This window comes from Macaca thibetana, chromosome 3 (assembly GCF_024542745.1).
Source record: "Macaca thibetana thibetana isolate TM-01 chromosome 3, ASM2454274v1, whole genome shotgun sequence".
Taxonomy (NCBI): domain Eukaryota; kingdom Metazoa; phylum Chordata; class Mammalia; order Primates; family Cercopithecidae; genus Macaca; species Macaca thibetana.
Genome location: NC_065580.1, coordinates 56,250,348 through 56,270,592, shown reverse-complemented (window position 1 = coordinate 56,270,592; position 20,245 = coordinate 56,250,348). Strand labels below are relative to the sequence as shown.

General features: G+C 39.6%; 2 protein-coding genes across 12 annotated transcripts in view; one reads left to right on the top strand and one right to left on the bottom strand.

Annotated features, from left to right (window-relative positions):
* Nucleotides 1-20,245, top strand: part of FAM185A (family with sequence similarity 185 member A) — an 83,191-nt gene that overhangs the window by 57,244 nt on the left and 5,702 nt on the right. For 2 of the 3 annotated variants that reach the window (XM_050782776.1, XM_050782775.1), the window contains one exon: nt 7,028-7,986. In XM_050782776.1, the coding sequence (XP_050638733.1) occupies nt 7,028-7,140 (113 nt within the window). In that variant the 3' untranslated portion in view covers nt 7,141-7,986. Of the gene's footprint in view, nt 1-7,027; nt 7,987-20,245 lie in introns of those variants that run through there. The other variant, XM_050782774.1, reaches the window with a different exon arrangement.
* The window catches only part of FBXL13 (F-box and leucine rich repeat protein 13), a 270,947-nt gene continuing 261,417 nt past the window's right edge, over nt 10,716-20,245 (bottom strand). For all 9 annotated transcript variants that reach the window (XM_050782737.1, XM_050782740.1, XM_050782739.1 and 6 more), the window contains one exon: nt 10,716-12,271. In XM_050782737.1, the coding sequence (XP_050638694.1) occupies nt 12,082-12,271 (190 nt within the window). In that variant the 3' untranslated portion in view covers nt 10,716-12,081. The remainder of the gene's footprint in view (nt 12,272-20,245) is intronic.

Genomic DNA, 20,245 nt, shown 5'->3' with positions numbered 1-20,245 from the left:
TTCCTGAGGAAGAAGAGAAATATAAAAGCTTGGAAAACATATTTGGGGGAATAATTGAGGAAAACTTCCCTGGCCTTGCTAGAGACCTAGACATCCAAATACAAGAAGCACAAAGAACACCTGGGAAATTCATCGCAAAAAGATCATCGCATAGGCACATTGACATCAGGTTATCCAAAGTTGAGACAAAACAAAGAATCTAAACTGTGAGACAAAAGCACCAGGTAACCTATAAAGGAAAACCTATCAGATTAACAGCAGATTTTCAGTAGAAACCCTAGAAGCTAGAAAGGATTGGGGCCCATCTTCAGCCTCCTCAAACAAAACAATTCTCATCCAAGAATTTTGTTTCCAGCGAAACTAGGCATCGTGTATGAAAGATACAGGCTTTTTCAGATAAACAAATGCTGAGAGAATTCGTCACTACCAAGCCACCACTACAAGAACTGCTAAAAGGAGCTCTAAATCTTAAAACAAATACTGGAAACACATCAAAACAGAACCTCTTTAAGACATAAATCCCACAGGACCTATAAAACAAAAATACAGTTTAAAAAACAAAAACACAAAAACCAAAGTACACAGGCAACAAATAAAATGATGAATGGAATGCTACCTCATATCTCAATACTAACATTGAATGTAAATGGCCTAAATGCTCCACTTAAAAGATAAGAACTGCAGAATGAATAAGAATTTACTAACCAACTATCTGCTGCTTGAAGAGACTCAGCTAATAAGGACTCACATAAACTTAAGGTCAAGGGGTGGAAAAAGGCATTTCATGCAAGTGGACACCACAAGTGAGCAGGAGTAATTGGGGACTTCATTACTCCACTGACAGCACTGGACAGGCCATCAAGACTGAAAGTCAATGAAGAAAAAATGGATTTAAACTATACCTTGGAACAAATGGACTTAACAGATATATACAGAACATTCCATCCAACAACTGCAGAATACACATTCTATTCAACAGCACATGGAACTTTCTCCAAGATAGACCATATGATAGGCCACAAAATGAGCCTCAATAAATTTAAGAAAGTTGAAATTATATCAAGCACTCTCACAGACCACAGTGGAATAAAACTGGAAATCAACTCCAAAAGGAACCTTCAAAACCATGCAAATATATGGAAATTAAATAATCTGCACCTGAATGATCACTGGGTCAAAAACAAAATCAAGATGGAAATTTAACAATTCTTTGAACTGAAGGACAATAGTGACACAACCTATCAAAACTGCTGGGATACCACAAAGGCCACCTAAGGCTACTTTTCCTCCTAAGAGGAAAGTTCATAGCCCTAAATGCCTACATCAAAAAGACTGAAAGAGCACAAACTGACATTCTAAGGTCACATGTCAAGGAACTAGAGAAACAAGAACAAACCAAACCCAAACCCAGCAGAAGAAAGGAAATAACCAAGATCAGAGAAGAACTAAATGAAATTGAAACAAACAAAAAAATACAGAAGATAAATGAAAAAAATGCTGGTTCCTTGAAAAGACAGATAAAATTGATAGATCATTAGTAAGATTAACCAAGAAAAGAAGAGAGAAAATCCAAATAACCTAAATAAGAAACAAAATGGGAGCAGAAATATGAAAGACCATTCAAAGCTACTATGAACACCTTTATGCACATAAACTAGAAAACCTAGAAGAGATGGATAAATTCCTGGAAAGATACAACCTTCCTGGCTTAAATCAGGAAGAATTAGATACCCTGAGCAGATCAATAACAAGCAGGAGATTGAAGTGGTAATTAAAAATTACCAACCAAAAAAGTCCAGAACCAGATGGATTCACAGCAGAATTCTACCAGACATTCAAAGAAGAATTGGTACCAATCCTATTGACACTATTCCACAAGATAGAGAAAGAAGGAACCCTCCCTAATTCAGTCTATGAAGCCAGCATTACTCTAATACCAATACCAGGAAAGGATACAACCAAAAAAAGAAAACTACAGACTGATATCCCTGATGAACGTAAATGCTAAAATTCCTAACAAAATACTAGCTAACCGAATCCAACAACATATCAAAAAGACAATCCACCACGATCAGGTGGGTTTCATACCAGGAATGCAGGGATGGTTTAACATATGCAAGTCAATAAATGCGATACACCACATAAACAGAATTAAAAACAAAGATCACATTATCATCTCAATAGATACAGAAAAAGCATTTGACAAAATCCAGCATTTCTTTATGATTAAAACTCTCAGCAAAATCGGCATACAAGAGACATACCTCAATGTAATAAAAGCCATCTATGACAAACTCACAGCTAACATAATACTGAATGCGAAAAAGTTGAAAGCATTCCCTCTGAGAAATGAAACAAGACAAGGATGCCCGCTGTCACCACTCCTCTTCAACACAGTACTGGAAGTCCTAGCCAGAGCAGTCAGACAAGAGAAAGAAATAAAGGGTATCCAAATTGGTAAAGAGGAAGTCAAACTGTCACTGTTTGCTGGTGATATGATTATTTACCTCAAAAACCCTAAAGACTCCTCTAGAAAGCTCCTAGAACTGATAAAAGAATTCGGCAAAGTTTCAAGATACAAAATGAATGTACACAAATCAGTAGCTCTTCTAAACACCAACAGCAACCAAGCAGATAATCAAATCAAGAATGCAACTCCTTTTACAATACAAAAAAATGAAGTACTTAGGAATATACCTAGCCAAGGAGGTGAAAGACCTCTATAAGGAAAAGCTACAAAACACTGCTGAAAGACATCATAGATGACACAAACAAATGGAAACACATCCCATGCTCATGGATGGGTAGAATCAATATTGTGAAAATGACCATACTGCCAAAAGCAATCTACAAATTCAACACAATCCCCATCAAAAAACCACCATCATTCTTCACAGAGAGAAAACAATTCTAAAATTCATATTGAACTGAAAAAGAGCCCACATAGCTAAAGCAAGACTAAGCAAAAAGAACAAATCCTGAGGCATCATATTACCAGACTTCAAACTATACTTTAAGGCCATAGTCACCAAAACAGCATGGTACTGGTATAATAATAGGCACACAGACCAATGCAACAGAATAGAGAACTCAGAAATAAACCCAAACACTTACAGCCAACTGATCTTCAAGAAAGCAAACAAAAACACGAAGTGGGGAAAGGACACCCTTTTCAACAAATAGTGCTGGGATAATTGGCTAGTCACATGTAGGAGAATGAAACTGCATCCTCATCTCTCACCTTACACAAAAATCAACTCAAGATGGATTAAAGACTTAAATCTAAGACCTGAAACTAAAAATTCTAGAAGATAACATTAGAAAAACCCTTCTAGACATTGGCTTAGGCAAGGATTTCATGACCGAGAACCCAAAAGAGAATGCAATAAAAACAAAGATAAATAGCTGGGACTTAATTAAACTAAAGAGCTTTTGCACAGCAAAAGGATCAGTCAGCAGAGTAAACAGACAACCCACAGAGTGGGAGAAAATCTTCACAATCTATACATCTGACAAAGGACTAATATCCACAATTTACAACGAACTCAAACAAATCAGTAAGAAAAAAACAATCCCATCAAAAATTGGGCTAAGGACATGACTGGACAATTCTCATAAGACGATATACAAATGGCCAATGAACATATGAAAAAATGCTCAATATCACTAATGATCAGGGAAATGCAAATCAAAACCACCTTACTCCTGCAAGAATAATCAAAAAATCAAAAAAAAGTAGATGTTGGTGTGGATGTGGTGATCAGGTTACACTTCTACACTGCTGGTGAGAATGTAAACTGGCACAATCACTATGGAAAACAGTGTGGAGACTCCTTAAAGAACTAAAAGTAAAACTACCATCTGATCCAGCAGTCCCACTACTGGATATCTACCCAGAGGAAAAGAAGTCATTGTACGAAAAAGACACTTGCACAGGCATGCTTATAGCAGCACAATTTGCAATTGCAAAATCAAGGAACCAACCCAAATACCCATCAATCAACAAGTGGATAAAGAAACTGTGGAATATATATATATATATATATATATATATATATATACACACACACACACACGATGGAACACCGCTCGGTCATAAAAAGGAATGAATTAACGGCATTCACAGTGACTTGGATGAGATTGGAGACTATTATTCTAAGTGAAGTAACTCAGGAACGGAAAACCAAACATCATAGGCTCCCACTGATATGTGAGAGCTAAGCTATGAGGACGCAAAGGCATAAGAGTGATACAATGGATTTTGGGGACTTGGGGGGAAGGTTGGGATGGGGGTGAGGGATAAAAGACTACAAATGGGATGCAGTGTATACTGCTCAAGTGGTGGGTGCACCAAAATCTCACAAATCACAACTAAAGAAGTTATGCAACCAAACACCACCTGTACATCCATAACCTATGGAAAAATTTAAAAAATAAATTAATTAAAATAAAGGTGGGGAGGCAAAGGTTATAGGCAAAGTCATAAATTGATACATGGGACCTACATATTGGTCTGACCTAAAAAGGCAAGACATCTAGAAGCAGGGGGGCTGCAGGTTATAGGTGGATTTAAAGATTCTTTGATTTCTGATTGGTTAAGGAAGTGAAGCTTTATCTAAAAATTTGGGATCTGCAAAAAAGAATGTTAGTTCTGGCTCATGGGCATGACCTTCTCCAGGCCCCTGAGAAATGTACAATGGTCAGAGTTTAGTCTTGAGCTTCCGCTTATCTGAAGTCCACGTTCCAGCAGATCTGTTTGGTGTGGGGGTCCAGGTTTTTGAGAAACAACTCAGAGACATATGTTCAGATTTTGTCTTTGGTTCTTACAGAAAAGAAGACATCTATTTTAACCTTTTTGGCTATTGTTTTAAGCTATTATTATGTTGTTGTTGTTATTAAGTTGCTCGTTTGCTTTATTTTTTCCCCCGAGACGTAGTTTCATCCTTGTTGCTCGGGCTGGAGTGCAATGGCGTGATCTCGGCTCACTGCAACCACCGCCTCCCTGGTTCAAGCCATTCTCCTACCTCAGCCTCCCAAATTGCTGGGATTATAGGCACCTGTCACCACACTAGGCTAATTTTTGTATTTTTAGTAGAGACAGGGTTTCAACATGTTGGCCAGTCTGGTCTCAAACTCCTGACCTCAGGTGATCCGCCCACCTAGGTCTCCCAAAGTGCTAAGGTTACAGGCTTGAGCCACCTCACCTGCCTGCTTATTTGCTTTTTAAGGCTACTTAGGTAGGTGCCTGGAATTGTTTTAACGAACCCAAGATTTTTCTTTTTTCTTTTTTTTTTTTTTTTAATTTTTGTGCTTGAGAAGGGCCCACAGGCCCCTACAAGCAGTCCCTGCTCTATCTCAATTTGACTGGTTTCTTAAATCCAGAACTGCAGTGGAACTCCAGAGGACATATAACACCTTTATAACCTTGATTTGTAAAGAAAACATAGAACTAGAAGAATAGATCTGAGAAACAAACAAGGAGAGCTTTGTGATTGCCACAGCCTATGACCTTGAAAGAGTTTCCAGGCTGCAGGGCAGGGAGAGGTTGCACAGGCAGAGCCCAGCAGACTGCCTGAGTAGAGGAGACTGAGCTTCTGAGCTGAGCTTCTGGAGAGACAGGGCTGCCCAGAGTTCATAAGAGAAAGTTCCGGAGGGGAGCAAGCTGCACAGAGGGGATTGCGGAAGGTGCCATGAACAGTCAGCAAAGTACTAATGAGCAAGCGTTGAGGAAACTACCTATACATGGTCCACTTGAGGATGAACCTCAAAATAATTATGCTGAATTAAAGAAGACGGATTTTTTTTTTAAAGTGCATAACTGTATACTCCCATTTATGCCATTTATATAAGATTTTAGAAAAAGCAACAACTCCATCGTGCTACAAAGCTGATCAGTGATTGAAGGGGGTGGGGGTTGGAGGGTGACAGGAAGGGAGGAGCATGAGGGAAAGACTGCACTTGAATACAAATACATTTTTGGGAGTGATGAATATGTTCATTATCTTGATTAAGGAGATATGGTTCACAGATTTTTACCTATGTCAAAACTTACTACATTGTATACTTTAAGTACATGTAGTTTGTCAGTTATACTCCAGTAAAGCAATTTTTTAAGACTGCATTTAAAAATAATATATGCTGAGCATTCCAAATCCAAAATCTGAAATGCTCCAAAACATGAAACAAGGAAATGCTCATTGGAGTAATTTGGATTTCAGATCTCCAGATTAGGGATGCTCAACTAGTATGTCTTCTCCAAATATTACAAAAAAAAAAAAAATCTGAAATTTGAAACAATTCTGGTCCCAAGCATTTTAGATAAGGGATACTCATCCTGTACAAATAAAAAACAGAGCTTGGGCGTGGTGGCTCATGCCTGTAATCCCAGTACTTTGGGAGGCTGGGGCTGGTGGATCACGAGGTGAGGAGTTTGAGACTGGCCTGACCAACATGTGAAACCCCGTCTCTACTTAAAAAAAAAAGAAAAAAATACAGGGTAGGCTGGGCATGGTGGCTCATGCCTGTAATCCCAGCACTTTGGAAGGCCAAGGTGGGTGGATCACCTGAGGTGTGGAGTTCAAGACCAGCCTGGCCAACATGGTGAAACCCCGTCTCTACTGAAAATACAAAAAAATTAGCTGGGCATGGTGGCACGTGCCTGTAGTCCCAGCTACTCGGGAGACTGAGGCCGGAGAATCGCTTGAACCCAGGAGGCGGAGGCTGCAGTGGGCCGAGATCGTGCCACTGTACGCCAGCCTGGGCAACAGAGCGAGACTCTGTCTCAAACAAAACAAAACAAAACAAAACAAAACAAAACACAGAGTAGCCTCCCTCGCAGGGTTGTTCTGAGAAAGTGAATGGAGGGGAGCAAGCCCAGATAACCTCTTTGCAACTCTTTCCCAGTTCAGACTATCTTTACCAAGATTCTTGATGTTCTAAGGTGTTTTTCAGTTTTATAGATGTGTTGCTAGGATCTATGTGGTCAATTAATGCTCTTGATATAACTTTATGCAATTTTGTATTTTAGGACTCATGAATCAAGCAAGCAAACGTGAAAAATGGATTAAGGCTGATGCCCCAAAAGGCACTGTAAGTTTTAGAAGGCAAAGCTGGTTTCAGTCCCTGAAACTGCAGGACTAAGACTGATTTGATTTGGATTTATGATTTTTAACAATGATTCGCAGATCTGTGACTACAAAAATGTAAATCCCACCGTTCATATAAAGGTTGAAAACAACAAATTGAGAATGAATACTGGTGAACTGTTTTGGGAGGCTTTTTCAAAATGTGTACTTTGCTATTGTTTTCATTTTCTACTGCTGTATAACAAATTACCACAAATTTAGCAGCATAAAATAATACTCATTTACAGCTCACAGTTATGTAGGCCAAGAGCCCAGTATGTCTAGGTTCTCTGCTCAGGGAATCACATGGCTAGAATCAAGATTTTGGCCAGGCTGAGTTCTCATCTAGAGTCTCTGGGAAGAAATCTACTTCCAACTTCATTCAGATTATTGGGAAAATCCGGTTCCTTGTGACTGGATGACTGAGGTCTCCACTTTCTTGCTGGCTGTCAGCCAGCAATCACTCTAAGCTTCTAGAGGCCACCCACAGGCCTTCTCATGTTGCCCCTCCATCTTCAAGCCAGCAGTGATGCACTGAGTTCTTCTCATGCTTTGAATATCTGACTTCTTCTGCAACCAGCTGGAAGAATATATACTTTTAAAGGGCTCACTCGATTAGGTCAGGCCCACCCAGGATAACATTTGTTTTGCCATATAATGTAACATTCATAGGAGTGATGGCCCATCGCATTCAGTTTCCACTCCCACTCAAGGGAAGGAGATTATACAAAGGCATCCATCATGTGGGGGCAATTAGCTTAGAATTCTTTATAATGTTGCTCTCACATGACAGGTTTTCTACTTAGTACCTCTTATGGCATCAATGTAAATTTAAGCTGTAAATAAAAAACACGTATGTGAAGCAGTTGCTACTGATTGTTAATATCTTTTGTGTAATTTAAGATATAGCTCATTAGGAGGAAAGAAACAGCTATTTTATAGCTTGATGTATGAAGACAGATTTTTATAAAGGTATACTGTATAAAGATATTTTATTAATTTAATTTCTTTCAAACATCTCTATTCCTGGAATATTTAAATTACATAATACTGGCCAGGCACAGTGGCTCATGACTGTAATCCCAGCACTCTGGGAGGCCAAGGTGGATGGATCACTTGAGGTCAGGAGTTCGAGACCAGCCTGGCCAACATGGTGAAACCCCCATCTCTACTAGAAATACAAAAAAAAATTAGCTGGGTATGGTGGTTCATCCCTGTAATGCCAGCTATTCGGGAGGCGGAGGCAGGAGAATTGCTTGAACCTGGGAGGCAGAGGTTGCAGTGAGCCGAGATCACACCACTGCACTCCAGCCTGGGCAACAGAGTGAGACTCCGTCTCGATAAAATTAATTAAAATAAATAAATAAGTTATATAATACTATAAGACCAGACCTATCTTTTGGTGATGTAGTTTGGATATCTGTCCCCCAAAATCTCATGATGAAATGTAATCCCCAGTGTTGGAGGTGGGGCCTGATTGGATCATGTGAGCAGATTTCTCACTGATTGTTACCACCACCTTCTTGGTTCTATCCTCATGATAGTGAGTTCTCACAAGATCTGACTGTTTAAAGGTGTGGGCATCTTCCCCCTCTCTTGCTTCTGCTCTTGCCATGTGATGTACCTGCTCCCACTTTGCCTTCTGCCATGAGGAAAAGCTCCCTAAGGCCTCCCCAGAAGCCAAGCAGGTGCCCATGCAATGCTTTCACAGCCTGCAGAATCAATTAAACCTTGTGAGCCAATTAAACCTCTTTTCTTTATAAATCACCCAGTCTCAGGTATTCCTTATAGCAAAACAAGAATGGCCTAAATCGCTTGGATTATATTTTTTATGATTAAGATGAGTCCATTTTTTTTTCTTTTTTGGGACAGGGTCTTGCTCTGCCACTCAGGCTGGAGTACAGTGGCACAATCTTGGCTCACTGCAACCTCTGCCTCTCAGATTCAAGCAATTCCCATGCCTCAGCCACCAGAGTAGCTAGCATTACAGGTGCACGCCACCATGCCCAGCTAATTTTTGTATTTTTACTAGAGATGGGTTTTACCATGTTGGCCAGGCTGGTCTTGAACTCCTGGCCTCATGTGATCTGCCTGCCTCGGCCTCCCAAAGTGCTGGGATTACAGGTGTGAGTCACTGCACTGGGCCAGGAGAAGTCCATTCTTAAACACTTAATTTTTAACAAACCTTTCCAAATATTATTTATGATTATCTTTTTCTTTTTTTCTGAGGTCTCACTCTGTTGCCCAGGCTGGAGTGCAGTGGCATGATCATAGCTCACTGAAGCCTTAAACTCCTGGCCTCAGGCATTCTCCTGCCTCAGCCTCCTGAGTTGCTGGAATTACAGACAGGCACCACCATGCCTGCTCTAATTTTTTAATTTTTTATAGAGGTGGGTCTTACAAATTCATCAGGTCTCGAACTCCTGGCCTCAAGTTGTCCTTCTGCCTTGGCCTCCCAAAGTGCTGCGATTATAGGCATGAACCACTGTGCCCAGCCTCCTTTTTATTAATATGCCATTTCTTTAGAGTTCTGTTTTTAACTTCTTATTTATGAAACAAAAGTCAGCTTTGTAGGGTATCTCAAAGTCTCCTTTTAGTTCACCCTTCATGAAATGAGAATGTATACAAGTCTGAAAGATACTCACACATTGGTATATTTGGTATGGTTGGGGTGTGTTATACTATTAAGTAGAGGAAACTGTGTGGCAGTGAGGCAATTTTTATAATCTTTTTTCACCTTCATGCAATTACATAAACATTTTCATGACTAAAAATAAATTAGCCAATCACAGCCAGAAAAGTCATAAGCATAATAGCAGTCAACTATATTTAAACTATTAATGGAATTGTACATATTTGGATCACATTGTTAAGTCCCAGACAAAAAGAAAAAGCTGAAATATTTTACTCTCTTGGACACAGACCTATGAATATGAAATGTTTAAGGGCTAAAGACCTAACTAATATCTTTGATATTTTGAGTACTTTGCACTGAGAACTTAAAAGATCTCTCTACCTGTATACCTTACTTCTTGGTTCCTTTCATAGCTCACTTTTTCTACTCCTTTTTTTCATTTATGTAGCTGTAAAATTTGTCTCCCTGGAATGAATGAATGTGTCTTCTGTTCTTGTTTAAGAGAGGATGTTACTCAAAGAGCTTTGGAGCAAGCTCTGAATGTAAAGCAACCTGCTAGGTTTCTGGAGAATACGTAACAGGGTGTGTTTCTTACCGGGGTCTTCCCAGGGCAGGTGTCATTCCTTTAGAAAGCAATTGCCTCTTTTATAAGTTCCTCCAGTTGTGTGCATGGGCACTTAGGAATCAGATTTTTGAAAACATCTTTAATGCAGCTGCCAGAAATTTCCAAATTTAGGTTAAAACCGTACTTTTATGTCATCTTATGTCTCTTGGCTATGGTTCTAAAACTTCCCATTGAAATGATTCTGTTGCCTGTGTGCCCACTCCTAAGAACCTTTCCACAGCTAAGTAATATTACCTTATTTCAAAAACTTTGCAAATCAACCTCAGTGGGGGAGAATTACTAAAAGCATTTAGCTAATACAGGGTAACCTATAATAATACTTTGTACAATCTTTTTAAAACTTTTCAAAGTAACGATGCTTTAAGTTTTTAATCCTTGTTTGAAACTTGTGGAATACAAAAAGAGAACTCCACGTGAGAGATAAGTAATTGAGGAAATAGGTTAAAAGGCTGATCTGATATTGCTGACATAGCTTGTTTGCAGCAGTCAGAACAGAGTTGTGCTTTCTCTTGGACTGTGTCAACATCAGTGTTACATAATATCAAATAATGGTAAAAACCCGCAGATGTGCTGGCTTCAGCAGCACATATACTAAAACCCACAGATTAAAGCTTATTAAAAACTAATATGTAGATATGCAATTAATAACCCATACTTCCTAGCATAAAATTGAGGGAGCATCTTTTTTGGCATAGCATAGTTTAAGAATTCCTCCATTGTGCAAATTTGATTAAAGAAATATCTTTCTGAGACATTGCAGGGACATTCTTTCTATTCAGATAGTTCTAGTTTCTATTTAATTTGCCCCTGACTAAGTAAAATGTTGAGATAAGTCCAGAGTTAATTGGTGGCATTTAGTTCTCTTTTGTTGTTAAATGTCTGGAAACCACAGGAAAGCCACATTTCCTTTGAAAATATTAATATATGTCTGTATTCTTTATAAAACTTTATAAAGCACCACAGATCCTTAAAGTTATGGCCCTGGCTCAAACTCTTAGTTTGACATATGGCCATCTCTGCTTTCTTTTTCCTTTCTAGAGAAAAATTTCTTAATTTCTTATAAAAAAAAATCTCATCTCTCAGGGTTGTTTCATATAACTTTACATTTTATAATCTCATCAAAAAACTATTGGTTTGATTAAATTTAGGCAGAAATTTTATGTAGTCAGTATTTGATTTGGCTTCTTTTTTTTGTTTGTTTTTTGTTTTGTTTTTGAGACAGAGTCTTGCTCTTTCGCCCAGGCTGGAGTGTAGTGGCGTGATCTAGGCTCACTGCAACTTCCGCCTCTCAGGTTCAAGTGAGTCCTCTGCCTCAGCCTCCCGAGTAGCTGGGATTACAGGCGCTCACCACCACAGCCAGCTAATTTTTGTAGTTTTAGTGGAGACGGAGTTTTACCATGTTGGCCAGGCTGGTCTCGAACTCCTGACCTTATGATCCACCTGCCTCGGCCTCCCAAAGTGCTAGGATTACAGGCATGAGCCACTGCTCCCGGCCTGGCTTCTTTTTTAAATCATGATTATTTAGACAGAAGAACTACTGATGTATTTGGAAATATTTGTAGTTGGAATAAGAATCAGAAGATGGTTTGTTGCTTGTTTACATTGTTATTGAGATTCAGCTAGTGAACATACTTGCAACAAATGGAGAAAACTTGTCAAGTTCTTGATTTGTTGTTTTTCCTGCTTGAGGCTGAAGGTCACGCTGCTTGCTCTTCACTGCTGTATGTTGACTTTTCCACTGTTAATTCTGAGGCTCCTTTAGATGGTGTTACATTGTCAAGCTCTGTAAGAGGGTCTCCTTCCCTATCATAGCCAAACCAACGTGGAGGGTCATTAGAGTTGTATTCCTGCTGCTGAACTTTAGATGACATTCTCTGAGCTGCCTTCCTGTAATAACAGTGCTTAGCATTAGCTAGTTGCAGAAGTAATCCCTAGTGCAGAATTTTCAAACTCAACCAAATTTGGAGTTAGAGAATTCACTGTCACAATTTGAATTCACATCAGACCTCTCTTGCCTTGCTGAGAGTGAGGAGATGGGTAAATGTACAAATAAAGAGGGTCCCAAAGCCTCAGTAGCTCTGATTCAACCACTTCAGAAATTAACAGATACAGTGAATGGGTAAGGAAACTACACATGGCCATGGAAGAGGAACACTGAGGCCTCTATTTATTTACACTGCTTTGAGTAAGCCCCTTCCTTGGTATTTCTAGTTTCTCTGATGAGGGAGTAACCTAACCACCCTACCTGTGAAGGCTGACCATGCACCAGGCCAGGAGCTCTTAACCCAGAGTTCACAGATCCCTTTTGACTACATGGATGAACTTCAGGGAGGTCCATGTACTCCCTGAAAGTTCATGCAGTTTTGTCTATAATACACATTTTTATGAGGTTTGTGACTCAAAGGTGTCCATGACCAAAGTGATTAAAAAATACTGTTATAGTCTTTCTTAGGAGGAAATAAGAAAGTAAAGAAGGCATCAGAAAAAAAGTATGTCTAACTTTAAAACAAAGCCATTGTGAGGACAGAAGGAAGAATTTCCTTTCCTAGAAAGTTAGTTTGAATCACGAGATTAGTACTAAAAAGGAGATGAGCAATTGACCACTTCTGTAGGATTAGAAATTAGTAACTGTGATGTTTACCCATGAAGGCACTACCTTCTCCACTCTTGCTGTATGTTACATTGAGTTATTAATTGCAAAAGTCTGGAAACTGAGTCATTGATATGGAGCTGGCATTACCATACACTTTGAGTTAAGTTTGTGCTGAATGGCGATATGAGTTCAGGTAAGGCAATGAAATAGGAAGAAAAAACCCCAACAACACAGAGATAGCAGTTTAAATTGCTGTTACAGTTAAGTTGAACTTTAGATGTATTAAAATAATTGTAACCAAACTCAACAGGGAGATAACCAAAGCATTGCTAATTCTGCCTCTAAGCACATTGCTTTTTAACTGATATATCTGCTCTCACACAAAACTTCTACATACTTAAAGAACAAATTGAGTAAAAGCAATGATCATATACTAATTTCTAGTTTGAAGCCACCAATCCCTATGGACTAAAACTTGGCAAACAAGTTTATTCTCTTCAGAGAAATATTTATTCTCAGTTTTGAAAATGATAAGTTTATTGTCAAAGATAATGTTTTGCATTCTGTTAATTTTTTTATCTTTTTTAAAGGTGCTATCCTGCATTTTAAACCTCTTATGTAATCTTTATATATCCTCATCATAGAACATTACTATGCAAAAGTAATGGGTTTATATCTTTTGCTTCTCCCATATTATTCTCCTAATGATATTTCTCCCTTTTCAATTCTATAAAGGTGAACTTATCGTATCTTTCAACACACTGTCTGAACATTTCTCCCCCTAAGACTTACTGAAACGTAATACCAAATGTTGAGGCATATAACATTGGCACCATCAGTTTCATGTGAGTAAACAGTGTCCTAAACAGCAAGGCTCCATTGTTACCCTTCACCCACCTCTACCAGCCTAAACATTATCCATTTTTCAAAACTCCAAACCAATCCAGCCTCCTTGGAAATGGCTCAAACCCAATCTTCTCCTCCTCTAAATATCTACAGGAAGTTGATCATAGAATTAATTTCTTTCTATTACATAGCTTCATGGCATTAATTATTTATAATTTTAAACTTTGTCATTTTCCTTTTATTTAAGAAGGCAGTAAGTTACTTAAGAGTTTATTACATTTCTTTGCAACTTTCTGAAACTTATCGTGAATAGCTCAAACGAGAGATTTCAGCAGCTTACACCAAGAAGGGAAGTCCTTTAACCCTCTTGGCTTTTGCTGGTTTGCTGGTCTAGAAGGGCATTCTTATGTTCCTATTTCCAACACCCTCCTGCCTCCTGCCTCCCAAACACCAGAGTTCTGGACACACCCTGTAGTTCTCAGTTGTTCATAATCATTCAATGCCACTGATGTTGACTATAGTACAAGAGTAGCACAGTTAGAGGCAACAATGATCTTGACCTGCAGGAAAAGGAAATGCTTGTTTTAGGGAGTAAAAGATTTGCAAATCCTGATTCACTAAGTTACATCTTACCTTTAATGTCAGAAGAGCAACAGTTTTGAGGGTTCTAGATAACTGGTAAGAGGATAAGTACTACTAATGATAAGTCTGGGAATGTGTAAATATTGAGTACTATGGTTGCTTAGTCAGCTACAAGCCAGGGTAAATTAGATGGTAATTGTGATATAAAACAATTAGTAAGTAGTGGGGGTTTGAAAAAATAAGAAAAAGAAAGGTGAGAATGTTGACTCCTTAATATAAGAAAAACAGCAAGTGAACAGGGAGACAACTCCTTTAATGCAGTGTGATGGGACAGAATCGAAATGAGCTGCATGTTGAACCCCAGCCATGGGTGAAGTGCCCACTGGTATACACATTTCTTTAATGTACTCATTCCTTAATCCCCATCCCCCTTACCCCAGCTCTGCTCTCCAGTCCACCCACAGACAGCTTTAGTGAAACCAAACATCAGTGGGTCCCCTGACTATTGGAAGTGATCCTTACTGACTGGAGGGGAGCAAAGGATAAGATCTCAGACGCACTCTCCTTCCAGACTCAAGTTCTGGGAGGTTAAGGCTTCCTCCACCTGGTGTGTCTTTAGGGCCTGTTTTAGTCTTAAGTGCTTTCACAACAAGGGTGGTCTTAGGGAAAAACAGAAAATATGAATCTGTCCTGGAGCAAATCTAGGATTATTTTTAGAGAGCTATGGATACTAGTGTAGACTATTCCCTATTCCACTTCTTGCCTGCCCTTCAGAAAAGCCTTAGCCATGACTAGCTGTCCTCATCACCTTTGGCATCCTCACATGGACTGACTATCCTAAGACCCAGGACCTTGCCAAGAGAAGAGATCGGCAAGTGACTGCCAGAAGGTTTTTCTGAGTTCTTTATCATAGCATCCTATGTAGCTGTGTGTTTGCACAAATGTACCTTTAAAAAAAAAAAATAGATTCAGGGTATACATGTGCAGGTTTGTTATGTGGGTGTATTACATAATGCTGGGGTTTGGGCTGGTATTGAACCCATCAGCCAAATAGTGAATATGATGCCCAGTAGGTACTTTGTTAACCCTCACCATCCTCCCTGCCTCCCCACATTTGGAATTCCCGGTGTTTATTGTTTCCATCTTTATGTCCAAATGGTTAGCTCCCACTTTTAAGTGAGAACATGCAGTATTTGGTTTTCTGTTTCTGTGTTAATTCACTTAGGATAACGGCCTCCAGCTGCATCCATGTTGCTGCAAAGGACGTGATTTCATTATTTTTTATGACTGTGTAGCATCCCATGGTCTGAATGTACCACATTTTCTTTATCCAGTCCACCGCTGACAGGCACTTAGGTTGATCCAATGACTTTGCTGTTGTGAATGATGCCACAATAAACATACAAGTGCAGGTGTCTTTTTGATAGAATTATTTCTTTTCCTTTGGGTAGATACCCAGTAGTGGGATTACTGGGTTAAATGGTAATTCTATTTTAGTTCTTTGAGAAGTTTGTATACTGCTTTCCATTTTCGCTGACCTAATTTACATTCCCACCACAGTGTATAAGCATTCCCTTTTTTCCATGTCCTCACCAGTATCTGTTATTTTTTGACTTTCTAATAATAGCCATTCTGATTAGTGTGAGATGATACTTCATTGTGAGTAATTTTGCATTTCTCTGATGATTAGTGATGTTGAGCATTTTTTCATATGTTTGTTGGCCACTTATATGTCTTCTTTTGAGAGGTGTCCATTCATGTCTTTTGCCCACTTTTTAACGGGGTTGTTTGGTTTTTGCTTGTTGATTTAAGTTCTAGATTCTGGATAGTAGACCTTTGTCGGATGCATAATCTGCGAATATTTTTCTCCCATTATGTTTACTCTGTTGACTGTTTCTTTTGCTGTGCAGAAGCTCTTACACATGTATTTTGAATGGTATCAGGAACGTTAAAAATGTAGAAACTACATTTCTGCGAGAAACCTCTCTCTCTCTCTCTTCCCCCCACCCCTCCCCTTTCTGTCTTAATAGCTTGATGCTGTAGTATGATCAGCACATAGGAGCTAGGAAATATTGAAAAGAAAATGTATTCTTAGGAACCACTGTGTGTTCTAAATTTCATAGAGCACATATGGAATCCTTTGACTGTATTCCATTCTGCTTTGGCCTAAGTGACTGTGAGACCCTGTATGAAATGATTTGGGAATTGAACCAATCTGCTGCAGTGGTTAGTCATCATTACTTATTTAACCTGGTGAGAGAGGTTTCTTTGGATCAGTATAGAACAGTGATTCTCAAACATGGTATGTCACAGTTGTAATGTTTCACATTAGGTGGTTAATAACAACACTGTACTGAAGTTTGTTAGTGATTTTTGTTTCTTATAAATTAAAAGGGATTCAGGGTTAGCCCTGTAGTAACATTGTGTGCCCTCGCTCACATTTCCTTCTAATCTCTTGAGTAGGCAAAAAAAGGGAATGTTGGAGCCACCACCAAGGATTGCTCATAATCCATAGCCTGTCTTATAAATGTGCATCAGACATAAATTGGGCACAGCAGAGCACGTGTCTCCCCTTACTGACCACATCCCTTGAATGTCAGAGCTTTCAAAAAGCTTGAGAATGTAATCTAAAGGCAAAAAGCAGCACAAAGTAGGGCACTCTTTATTTGTGTGGCTGTGGGCACGTTATTTAACCTGTTTAAACTAGTTTCCTTATCCATTTTGATGATAAAGTGTATTTGTGAGGATTCTATAATATCTGTAAAATAGGATTTAGCACAGTACGTGGCAAATAATTGTTAAATAACATTATTTGTTCATACCGATAATAAAAGTCAACAGTTCCACATCAGAAAGGCTTGAACCTTTCCATGAGCTGGAGAGGAGAACTCTGATAAGAGTTTTATGTTTTAGCAACACAGATCTCCTAGAATGCCTGAGAGTAGGAATTGCTCGAGTTTACGCTTCTAGCAACTGCTAAGAAGGCCCTCCAGGAATCTTCATACTGTGATCTGGGGCTCTGAAGGCCACTAAGACTTACTCTACTCGTTCTCTAGAATTGAAGGTTTTGGGCTCCAGATGCAAATACACCAGAAAGTTTCCTTTACTTTTTTCAAAAATTTATTTCCAACTTTTATTTTAGGTTCAGGAGTACATGTACAAGATGTACAGGTTTGTGACATAGGTAAACATGTGCCATGGTGGTTTGCTGCACAGATCATTCCATCACCAAGTATTAAGCCCGGTATCCATTAGTTATTCTTCCTAATTCTCTCCCTTTTCCCACCCTCCACCCTCCAACAGGCCCCAGTGTGTCTTGTTCCCATCCATGTGTTCTCATCATTTAGCTCCCACTTATACGTGCGAACATGCATTATTTGGTTTTCTGTTCTTGAATTAGCCTTTTCGCTAACTATACAATTCTTCAGGTTCTCTGTGGTTCAGGCCCTCCTGGGTTGTGGGGGCCATTGTGAAGGTCTTTCTTCCTCTCTCTCACTCCTTCTACCTTGTTGCCTTTCCCCACAGAGGGCCATAAATTGAATGGCTGGCTGTCACAGCTGCTTCAAACAGCTTGTCATGTTTTCTGATCATAGTTGTTACTTATTCCTCCCTGAAATAAAGGAGCCTTTATCTTGCATCCACATGGCGCTTCTGGGGTCACTTCCTGGAAACACTTCAGACTCTGGGGTTGGTAGAATGCCAGACATATCTTCTGTGGGAAACTCTCCTGCAAAAGAGCTACAGCCAATTTGCTCATTGACCAAAAGTTTGCTACTCCCCTGGTTCAGAAAGGGTGAGCTGAGCAGACCTCTTTGATTTGCAAAGCTGGCGCAGTAATTTCAAATTCCACTGAGTATGAGGGAATTTATGTATAAAACAGCCTCTTCTGACAGCTGTAATTGGATCTTAAGGGCTGCACCATACATTGTTTTCATGTTCAAAATGGAATCAAGCATGTGGAGAGCACTGCTTTGTGATTCAAAGTCACTGAGCTTCTTCCCAAGCCAGAAAAATCTCTCTTATCCCACCTGCCAAAGGTTCTGTTTCACCCAGACAAGACAAAGCCTCTGCAGTTGAGGGAGCCACACTGGCCCTGATTAGAGTGAGCATAGGTAAGGAATTAGAGATCATCAAGGGCTTGAGTTTTGAAGGGTCTACATACACTGTGCATTTCCAACTCCACCAAAGGATTTAAATGCAAAATAGAGCCCCCAGAGCTGATCCCAAAAAGCTGCCTGCAACTAGGCCTCCTTACCACTTCTCTAATCAAAAAATTTGAGGCCAGGGTATTTCAGGAGCCCCCTAACTGACAAGTAGCACCCTCTCCTAGATGTTGGACATAAAGACAGATGTTTCTGGAGCCTTACTAGTCCAAACACTGGGACTCTCCAAGCTACTCTGCAGTGAGGACTGTCTTTCTCCATCGCTAGACAAAGATGGAATCAAGGGATTCTAGGCCTCTTTCCTGCTAGAGCTAAGCAAAGGTGGAGCTTTCAGGGAGACTAAAGGGTAGTGGTATGGCCTCTTTAGACAACGAAGTGCACACACAAAACCAGCCCCTTTCTAAGCATTAGGGCCAAGTCTCTGCCTGCTTCTTGTGGATAGGGACAGCCAAGTTTGATTGCAGAAGACAAAATAGGCCTTTGGCTGTCACGGCTTAGACAATGGAATTTTTCATAGCTATAGCCGGTTAATTAGAGTTCTGCATTGGGGTTTTGGGACAAAGCCCAGCTAGTAGCCAAGTCTTACTATGCCTTGTTTTATTTTTTGCACGTATATTTATTAAATCTAGGGACCCAGCAAGAAGACTGAGCAGTTAAAGGCAGGATTCGGATGTTACTGGATATCCTGGGTCTTCTTGACCAGTCACTATATTAATCATACTTCAGTGTCCCATATGTCTTGGTCCATTTTGTGTTGCTATAACAGAATACTACAGACTGGGTAATTTATAAAGAAAAGAAATTTATTTCTTATAGTTATAGAGGCTGGGAAGTCCAATATCAGGTGCCAGCAACTGGCAGGGGCCTTCTTGTATCATCCCATAGCAGGAGAGAAGGAGCCCTAACTCATCCTTTTATCAGGAACCCACTCCCATGATAACTCACTCACTTCCACGATAATAGCATTTGTCTATTCATGAGGGCAGAGCCCTCATCACCTAATCACCTCTGAAAAGGTCACACCTCTCAATAATGTTGCATTGAGGATTAATTTTCAACACATGAACTTGGGGGAACACATTCAAACCATAGCATCACACCATGATTAGGTTCAAAGAGCCCCTTGCCAGAAAATCTCCATTCATTCTAGAATCTTACTTATTAGAAGTTCAGTAATATTACCTCTTATAAATAGTGATTGGCAAAATACAATCAAAAGATTAGAAGCTAAACTCCTTTGAGTAACACATTATTCATTCACTGTCATCTTGCCCAAAGTTGTCTGTTAATAATCTAACAAGTTTGGCAGAGACTCCTAGGACCCTATTTCATTGTATGTTCTTTAAATGAGGTTAATAGTATTCATATCAGAGTTATCTCCAGACCTATCATGAAGGGTTGAGTCTCCACCCCTCCTCAAAAATTTTCAAGGACCTACCCCCTTCTCTCTGATCCAGCTCCAGCTGGCTGCCCTCCCGCTGCAGGCCTGGGCCCAGTGGGAATGGCTGTTTTACAAGTAATTTTTCTTTCTTTTTTCCATTTCATTTTAACTCACACTTCCTTGGATAAGAAACCATTTTCTTCCTCAGGCCTCAAGTAACCAGAGCTCATGGTTCAGCTCATGCCATAACTACTTAATTAAGAAAGTTCCTCTGTGAAATCTACATGCGTGGGCCA